At 39.8% G+C, this 10,062-nt stretch overlaps 1 protein-coding gene across 1 annotated transcript in view; it reads left to right on the top strand.

Moving 5' to 3' along the window:
• The window catches only part of CPB2 (carboxypeptidase B2), a 60,785-nt gene that overhangs the window by 28,396 nt on the left and 22,327 nt on the right, over nucleotides 1-10,062 (top strand). The window contains 1 exon segment of the mRNA XM_015570437.1: nucleotides 7,180-7,290. Within this exon segment, the coding sequence (XP_015425923.1) occupies nucleotides 7,180-7,290 (111 nt within the window).

Genomic DNA, 10,062 nt, shown 5'->3' on the forward strand with positions numbered 1-10,062 from the left:
CCCAGGGACTGACATCCTCCTGGCCGCACCACGGGGGTTTGTGGATCTGCAAAGCCAGAGGCCTCCAGTGTGCACATCCCCTCCTGGCGTGCAAACATCCCCAGCACACTGTCACCCTCCCGGGCCTGCAACAGTTGCAAACCAAGGCGTGCACAAGTTTCCCCCGCCTCTCCACCACACTTCCATCAACCCAGCATGCTTAACACCCCCACAGGATGTGCACACATCCCCTCTGATGCGCTCACGTCCTTTGGAGAGTGCTTGGGTGTTCTGGGTGCTGAGGGTGGGCGCCTGTGAGATGACAGTGAGAGGGCAGAGTGGTGATGCCCTGTTCCCACGGAGGCCAGCGCAGCTACAAGATCACCTCTGGGGGGTTAATGCAGGTGCTGGGGCAGGAGCAGGTGCAGACAGACACACCTGGTGGGCGTGGGCAGCCCTCGCTGAGGTGCCTTCGGTCAGTGTTCAAGAGCAAGAACCCAGAGGCAGATAAGAATTCTGTCCTCTCAATGAAACAGTGGGATAGTCGGGGGCAACTGTAGAGAAGGAATGTGCACTTTGGGTGCCATGACCCATGAGTGAAGGCTGCCTCTGACTGAGCCTCGCTTGCTTGGGGCCTAGCGCACTCCTGCCGGGCAGCGGGTGACAGGACGTGCTTTTCCGAATTAATGAGAGAAAACGTTGATTCTCCTGCCCACGAAGGTGGAAAGTGAAGTGGGGAGACATGTGGGAAGTGAGCGAGGTTCCCTGTCTTGGGGTTCCAAATCTACTGTTGGTTTCTTTCACCACTGACGAGAGATATACAGGGTGTCCCACAAAAATGTATACACACTTTGAATACCTACTAATTCCAATGGTTTTAAGCATAAGAAAGAAAAAACAATGGAGCTGCTATCTGTTAAAAGTGTGGCACAAACAGGTAGTTAGACATTCCCTGAGGGGTCTCAGATTGGAGAGGGTGAAGGCCAGACTATGAGGTCTCCCCGCCCCCCCAACCCAGTGCACGAATTTCGTGCACTGGGCTACTAGTAATGACTAAAAACCTGAAACTATATTTGCATATACACAGTAACACAAAACAAATGAGTTAGGAAATTAAGAGATTACCACTTAGATTGATGTCTTAACAAATAAAGTTCATCAAAAGTAAAATTATTTCTACCTCTTCTGACCTCTTGTCAAGTACATCTCTAACTATCTTCATTTGACTTATCCTTTCTTCCCCATGGATGGGAGCTGTAGCATTCCTGGACCTACTGAAAAGTTCCCAACCACCGCTGGTACTACTTTGACCAAATGAAGATAGTTCCCAACTGAGCAGACCCTAACACAGCCCAGTCATTTGATGATCTGGAATCTTCTCCACATTGGGTAGTTCTATTTGTTTTAGGTAATGAATGAAGGAAGTAGGAGTTGGTAGAGAGAGAAAGGTGCAAAGGAAGAGAGAGTACATTTATTTTTTATTTTATAACTGAATCTGGATTGGGCCAGAAAGAAATTTCAACTCATATTGACTCTAATTTATATTGGTTAACTTGTCCTTAATTGCTGTCTGTCCCAAATTTACAAATCTTTCCTCCCACTTGTGGAATCCTTATAAGGTTAAATTATTTATTTCACATTTATAAATTGCCTATGCAGTTCCAGATCATGGAGAAACAATGGAAAACAAGATACATTTCAAGAAACTTACAATCAAGTATTTTGCCCCAACAATGTCAGCCTGATTTTTGTAGCCTAAGTCAACAGAGCTCTTTTTAGTGGACATTTAAGCTCCATCTTTGCCTGCTCCGTCTGACTTCCATAATGATTCAAACAACTGTATGAGGAAAATAAAATATTTACCTTAAAAAATTTGTGGGTGTGGATTTTATATTTAAAAAGTAAAGCAACCTAGCCCTGGCTGGTGCTGCTCAGTGGTTAGAATGTTGGCCCACTGTAGGGTTGTGGGTTCTATTCCTGGTCAAGAGCACGTACTCTGGTTGCAGCTTCCATCCCTGCACAAATGCAGAAGACAAACAATTGATATCTTTCTCTCTCTCTCTCTCTCTCTCTCTCTCTCTCTCTCTCTCTCTCCTCCCTTCCACTCTCTCTTTCTAAAAAATAATCAATGGAAACAATATCCTCAGGTGGGGATTAACAACAGCAACAACAAAAAAGGTAAAGCACCCAAAGGTGAATTGGCTTAGCTTTAAAGTCTGTGTAAAGAAAACCGACATTACTCCTGAGTTTTTCTTTTCGTCTCACATTAACACCACACTCACAACACTCTGATACCAAATGTATGAGGATTTTCCCTTCACCAAGCAATTCTGTGACACCAGCTATGTGTCCTACAATTTAACTCAATTCTGACACTATTCACCTGGAGATAGCATTAGATCCCACAAGACTCTTTTTCCCCTACCTCACTTCAGATGCTAATCTAGCTGGTCCATTCAGCCCTCTTCTCTACTTACAGGCATTGAGAAGTCCCCTTATTGGACAGTTTCCTTCTATCCTTCTATTTTCAAAGGCTATTTTTCACCTCTCACTCAATCCTTCTGTTTGGAGCCCTGCTTATTAAACAAGAAATTTCTGGGCTAACATTGATCATAAGCCTAGCTCATGGCTAAAGTTCCCATCTAACCATTGAAAAAGGTAAGAAGGAAATAAAGAGAGTGAAGCAAGAAAAATCTCTAATAAACTATTTAACTCTACTTCTAAAAGAACTAGGAAGAGAATAAGAACAGACCAGAATAAGGAGAAGGAAGGAAAAAATAAAGATCAGAGTGGAACTAAATGACAGAGACTAAAAAAAAAAAATACAAAAGATGAATGAAAATAAGAGCTGATTCTTTGAAAATATAAACAAGACTGATGAACCGTTAGCCAGACTCATCAAAAAACAAAGAAAGAGGGCCTAAATAAATAAAATCATAAATGAAAGAGGTGAAGTAACAACTGACACCACAGAAATACAAAGGATTGTAAGAAAATACTATGAACAAGTATATGCCAACAAATTGGAAAACCTTGGCGAAATGGACAAATTCCAAGAATCATGCAACCTTCCAAAACTCAATCAGGAAGATTCAGAAAACCTGAATACACAAATAACAACCAATGAAATTGAAGCAGTAATAAAAACTCCCAGCAAACAAAAGTCTTAGTCCAATGACTTCACAGGTGAGTTTTACCAAACATTCCAAGAATACCTATCCTCCTCAAACTATTCCAAAAAATCCAAGAGAAAGGAAAACTGTCAAGTTCTTTTTATGAGGCCAATATTATCCTAATTCTAAAACAAGATAAAGATACTGCAAAGAAGAAAAGTTACAGGCCAGTATCCCCAATGAACACAGATGCTAAAATCCTCAACAAAATATTAGCAAATCGGATCAAAAAGATCAAACACCATGACCAAGTGGGAATTATTCCAGGGATGAAAGGCTGGTACAATATTCACAAATCAATAAATGTGATACATCACATAAAAGAAATTGAAAGATAATAATCACATGATCCTATTAATGGACACAGAAAAAGCATTTGACAAAATCCTGTACCCATTTTTTATTTTTAGAAAGACAGTGGAAGAATGGGGAAGACAGAGAGAAATATCAATGTGAGAGACACACATTGATTGGTTGCCTCCTGCATGCCTCTGACCAGGGCCTGGACTATAGAGGAGCCTGCAAACGGGGTACATGCCCTTGACCATAATCGAACCTGGGACCCTTTGGTATGCAGGCTGAAACTCCATCTATTGAGCCAAACTGGCTAGCGCCAGCACCCATTTTTAATAAAAATTCTCAGGAAAGGGGGGATAGAGGGAGCATACCTTAACATAATAAAGGTCATATATGACAAACCTACAACCACCATCATACTCAATGGGCAAAAATTAAAACCATATTCCCTAAGAATAGGAACAAGACAGAAATTTCCCTTTTACCACTTTTGTTCAACATAGTACTGGAAGTCTTAGCCACAGTGACCAAATTTTCTAGAATACAGTGGGGGATTTGTTCTATTTTTACAAACCAGAATCAGATCAGTACAACCAAAGGAGCCATCAGGCTACAGGAGTCTTCCCAGCTCTAGCCCCTGTAGCTTTTAGAAAGTGTTGAATTCAGTTTTAAAAAGCACTGAAACTCAAGACTTAACAGTATCCTATATAATAAAGAGGTAATATGCAAATTGACCATCACTCCACCACAAAGATGACAGTGCCCACAGTGGAGGGGGGACGGAAGGGCTCTGTAACACAAGATGGCTGCACCCACAGCAGAGGCTGAGTTCCCAAAACAAGCCTTAACAAGCAATCAGCAGGGACCTGAGGCTGCACTCCTCCCAAACCCTCCCCATGGGGCTTGACGGGACCTCAGGCTGCACCCCCCACCCCAGCAGGGCTTAACAGGGGAACTCAGGCCACGCTCCCCACCCCAGCGCCAGGCCAGGGGACCTAAGGCTGTGCCCCCCACCTGCTGGGGCTTGACAGAGGAACTCAGGCCATGCCCCCCACCTGGCGGGGATTGACGGGGGACCTCAAAGTGCACCCCCCACCCCGGTGATGGGCTGGAGGACCTCAGGCCACACCTCTGGCCCAGCGGGGCTTGATGGGGGATCTCAGCCACATCCCCCACCCAGGGGGACTTCACTGGGGACCTCAAGCATACCCCCCACCCCACTGCCAGGCCAGGGGACCTGAGGCTGCTACCCTGCCCAGCGGAGCTTGACAAGGGTGGGACCAGCTGGGTCTGGATCTAGCCCAATGGGGGTGGGGCTGGCCAAGTCTGGGTCTTGAGCAATTTTGAGGCGCACATGGGTGGGCAGAGACTTGACTCTGGGTCCCGTGGTGTGCCCCAGACACTGACAGGAGGAAGATTTTCATATACATTTTACTAATTTCCTTTCGTCTCTGACACTTCTATTATAGAGAGAGGGCAAATAGCAATATTAAAATATTTTCCCTAGTTAATCCCCTTTTAATGTGCACAAATTTTGTGCACTGGGCCACTAGTTATATTATAATCTTCAAACTGCTGAGAGACTAAATATTGATTATTCCCACCACAAAAAAAAGAAATGATATGTGATGTGATAGAACATATGCACATATGCATTGCCCATGGACATAGACAATAGGGCAATGAAGGCTTGGGCAGGGTGGGAATCTGGTAGAGGGGGGCAATGGGGAAAAAGGGGCGACATCTGTAGCACTCTCAACAATAAAGATAAATTTTTAAAAAAGAAGGCCATGTGACAATGGAGGCAGAGATTGTAGTGGTGTAGCTATGAGCCAAGTAATGCCAAACAACCCCTAGAAGCTAGGAGAGAGTCATGGAACAGATTCTTCCTCAGAACCTCAAGAAGGAACCAATCCTGCTGACACCTTGATTTTGGACCTCTGGCCTACAAAATTGTGAGAGATAAATTTTAAGCCAAAGAGAGAGATAGAGAGGCAGATAAAGAAACCTACTGGGCCACATATATTAAAACTTCAACAAACATTGTAGAAATTAAAATGATAAACGCTTTATTACTTTAAAATAAATCAAGTCTCTAATCTTTTTCTGATAATTAACTGCTATGTTAATACTGAAACATGACTTCAACATAAATTTACAAATTTAGAGCATAAAAATGTATTTTACTAGTTGCTCAACTCTTGAAAAAATTGCTTCTTTTAGTCTATAAAATTTGCTTCCTTCTCATTAAGCTTTCATTTCTGACCCATAGTAGATTAAAAAACAAGTTGTACTTTAGCTTTCCTTTCTCCCATATTTCATGTAGTGGTTGTCCATTGCAAAAATTTTTAACATGACTCATGATTGTCTTAGCAGAATATGAAAATGATATTTTAAATATTTTAAAAGAGAAAATGGTAAAGATGATTTTACTATAGTTAAGGTAGGATTAAAGACATTTTTCTTCTGTCAATAATAAAAAAAATTTTTTAAAAACATCTTTTGAGGTGTTTTTGAGTAAAGTTTAAAGCAACAAATAATTGTAAACTAATCCACAAATTAAAATATAGCAATGCTGCCACTACTTCATTATGATAATGTGTTTATACCAAAGGTTAGTCCTAGAAGCAATGGTTTAACCAGCTGAAATTTGTCTTTGTGGTTATCCTGCCTTTATATTTGGTTATTTTGTGATGCACTTCTCAGTCATCAGAATGAGGATGTCATTAGATCATGTTGGAAAATGTGACCCCAAGGTAGGTGTGGGTCTAGTGGTTCTCAACCTTCTGGCCCTTTAAATACAGTTCCTCATGTTGTGACTCAACCATAAAATTATTTTCGTTGCTACTTCATAACTGTAATGTCGCTACTGTTATGAATCATAATGTAAATACCTGATATTCAGGATGGTCTTAGGCGACCCCTATGAAAGGGTCGTTCGACCGCCAAAGGGGTCACAACCCACCGGTTGAGAACCGCTGGAACCAAATGAGCATTGTCAGATGATGCCTATTTGGAAACTCATAGCCAGTACTTAGGAAAAGCTACCACTGATTTTAAAGCCAAATGATCTGATGCTTGGGAAACATACTGCTATTACAGCAAAAATTTAGCCCCAAAAGTTACAAAGACGGTGTAGAAATATCACTAGTCCTACCTGAACATAAGACAAAAATTAAAGCTCTGATTGATATGGATTATTGAAAAGAACTATATCTAGCTTTTTGCTTCCTTAAATCTTTGTAGTGGGCTTTCTGGATTTAATAAATAATTACTTTTGTTTCTCAAAGGAAATTTTTATTAAATGTATGGTTCTGTTTTCTGCCTCCATCAAATAGGAAGACCATTTAATACTCTTCCTAGAAGTTAAAGTTGTAAATCTAAACATGCCAAATGACTTTTTAAAAGGGGGGCGGGGGGACATATAAAAGAAACAGACTAGCCTGACTGGTGTGGCTCAATGGTTGAGCTTCAACCCATGAACCAGGAGGTCATGGTTTGATTCCACGTCAGGGTACATACCCGAGTTGCTGGCTCCATCCTCAGTAGAGGGCATGCAGGAGGCAGCCGATAGATGATTCTCTCTCATCATTGATGTTTCTATCTCTCTCTCCCTCTCGCTTCCTCTCTGAAATCAATAAAAACTAATTTTTAAAAAGGAAAAAGAAACAGACTAAGTTTAGAAGAACTTAAAAGATATATTATTTAACGCACTTGGTTTTATTTGTAGGTAACTCAGTTATCTGGGGAAGAAAATCTGTTTACCAATATTCTGAGGCACCTGGATTTCTATGTTATGCCGGTAGTTAATGTGGATGGTTATGACTACTCTTGGAAAACAGTAGGTGAAGGCAAAGAAAAAACTTGCCCCCTTTGGGAATACATGATACTCCGAATTAATTATTTATAAAATCCTGGATCTTGGCACAATGGTTTCATTATGAAACAAAATAATTCTCATTACAGAAAAGATCAACCTTATGTGAGTGGAAATAATTTTATAGTACACTCCTATGTACCTGTCAGAGAGCTTCACAAATAATCATCTTAAGCCGATCTATTTTCATCTATATACTCTTCTACCTTACCCATATTATTTTAAAGCAAATCTCAGACATCATATCATTTCATCAATAAATATTTTAGTATGCATCTCTAAAAAAGCTCTTTAAAAAATAACCACAATACAAATATATCTAAAAATTAAAAATAATTACTTGAAATAAAAGGTTCAATCAATATTTAAATTTTTAATTACATAATAACTTTTAAATAAGTTTCTTTGATTCAGGATCCAAAGAAGGCTAATATGCTGTGATTGACTTATATGTCTTTTAATTCTATTGTAATCCATAAATGCTCACGTTCTCACTCTTCCTTGCAATTTATTCATTGAACAAAAAAGTTTCCCATTGTCTGAATTTGCTAGTTGCATTTTGCCATGTTGCAATTTAACCTATTCCTCTGTCCCCTGTATTTTCTAAAAATTGATATTTGGATTCTGTAAGCTTAATCAGATTTAGAATTAACTTTTTTGGCAAGACTACTTCATTGTGATAGTGTGCTCTCAGATCAGGATGTGTATAACATCTAGTTGTGACTGTTTTTGAGATATTAGTTACCACTGATGCACAATGCCTAGATTCATTTATTCTTACTAGGAATCCTTTAAATAGCATTTTTTATTTGTAAAATCATAAATTACAAGATGTAGAACAGAATTAATTGAACTTTTATTCTAACTTATATGTGAATTAAACCTTAGTACACTTTAACTCAATCATGAGCATGAGTATCCTGATCAATCTCATCTCTATTGGGAACCATTATCAATAATTTTTCTAACCTATAAGTATCATGATTCATGTAAAATTACTCAAGCACTATGAAGTACATTCCTTTCTAATTTAATGAGGGACACATAAAACATAACTGAGCATATATCAGTTAAGAGAAATCTACTTGAGTAGCACATGTAAACACTACAGGGAATGAGAAAAGTGCAGGGATTAGAAACATATGGGATTACACAGGAATAATTTCATGTTGGAGGTAATTTATGCAGAAGAGATCAGAATGGAGATTGATGGGAAAATCAACTCAATTAAGAGGAATACCAAGAATAAAAGTTTGCAGGTGGGGGTGGGCAAATCCTAAACTAAATAAATGAGAAATACCTAGCATAGCACATAATACTAATTTAATGTTCAATAAGTGATCACATCTAGATGTTGATGTTATAATAAATGTATGCCTTCACCGGAATCACAGTGGAATTTAGCCACCCTTTAGATGTTTCCACTTTTCAGTTGTCCTTTGTGTCTGAACTCTGCCAAATAGTACTTCCTGCAGTTCAAGAACCTAATTTCTCCACAGAAAGTGTTGCTACCAAACCACAGGCCAAGGTTTGGAAGCAGAATGGGAGGCTTGGTAGAAGGGCTGGTGAGAGTAGGGGAAAACAGTGCCACATCACCCCAACCTTAGGACTAAAGGCTGTGCAACTATTTACATGATCAAATCTTCTAGTTTACCTCAGGAATACAGTGGGGGACTTGCTTTATGTTTACAAACCAGAGTCAGATCAGTACAACCAAAGGAGCCATCAGGAGTCTTCCAGCTCTAGTTCCTGTAGCTTTTAGAAAATGTTGAATTCAGTTTTAAAAAGCACTGAAACTCAAGACTCAACAGTATTGTATTATAATCTTCAAACTTGCTGAGAGACTAAATATTGATTATTCCCACCACAAAAAAGAAATGATATGTGATGTAATAGAGGTACTAACTATCCCTACAATGGTAATCATATCATAATACATAAATGTATCAAATCAACATGTTGTACACCTTAAATTTATGCAATGTTAGATGTCAAATATATTTTAATTTTAAAAAAAGAAGGAACTCTCGCCTTTTGCAACAGCTTTAGATGTCATATATTTTAATTTTAAAAAAAGAAGGAACTCTCGCCTTTTGCAACAGCATGGATGGAACTGGAGAGCATTATGCTAAGTGAAATAAGCCAGTCAGAGAAAGATAAATACCACATGATCTCTCTCATTTGTGGAATATAGTGAACAACATAGGCTGATGAACAGGGACAGATCCAGAGACAGAGAAGCAGCGATCAGACTGTCAAACCTCAGAGGGAAGGTAGGGGAGGATGTGGGGAAGGGGGAGAGATCAACCAAAGGACTTGTATGCATGCATATAAGCCCAACCAATGGACACCGACAGTTGCGGGGAGGGTGAGGGCATGAGTGTGTGTGGGCTTTATGGGGGGAATGAGGTCACATATGTAATACCTTAATCAATAAAGAAATTAAAGATTGAAAAAAAAAGACTTAAGGAGCAATGTAGTGTTGTAGGGTTATAGTATTTTTAAACGGGAATCCTGCAGGCTGACTCACTGTTCAGGTGGTAGAGGAGATGATGGAGAATTCACAGTCTCAGACTTACAGGTGTTCCTGATCACATTTCTAATCCTCCTTGGGAAGGGGAGAGATGATGCCAGCTTGGATAAGTACTTCTGGAAGTTTTGCTGACCCCTGGTTTATATGTGACCACATACAAGTTTGCCCTAAATACCAGTCGGGTGAAAGATGCAGGCACAGAA

The sequence above is a fragment of the Myotis davidii genome, unplaced genomic scaffold (assembly GCF_000327345.1).
Source record: "Myotis davidii unplaced genomic scaffold, ASM32734v1 scaffold1947, whole genome shotgun sequence".
NCBI classification, from domain to species: Eukaryota; Metazoa; Chordata; class Mammalia; order Chiroptera; family Vespertilionidae; genus Myotis; species Myotis davidii.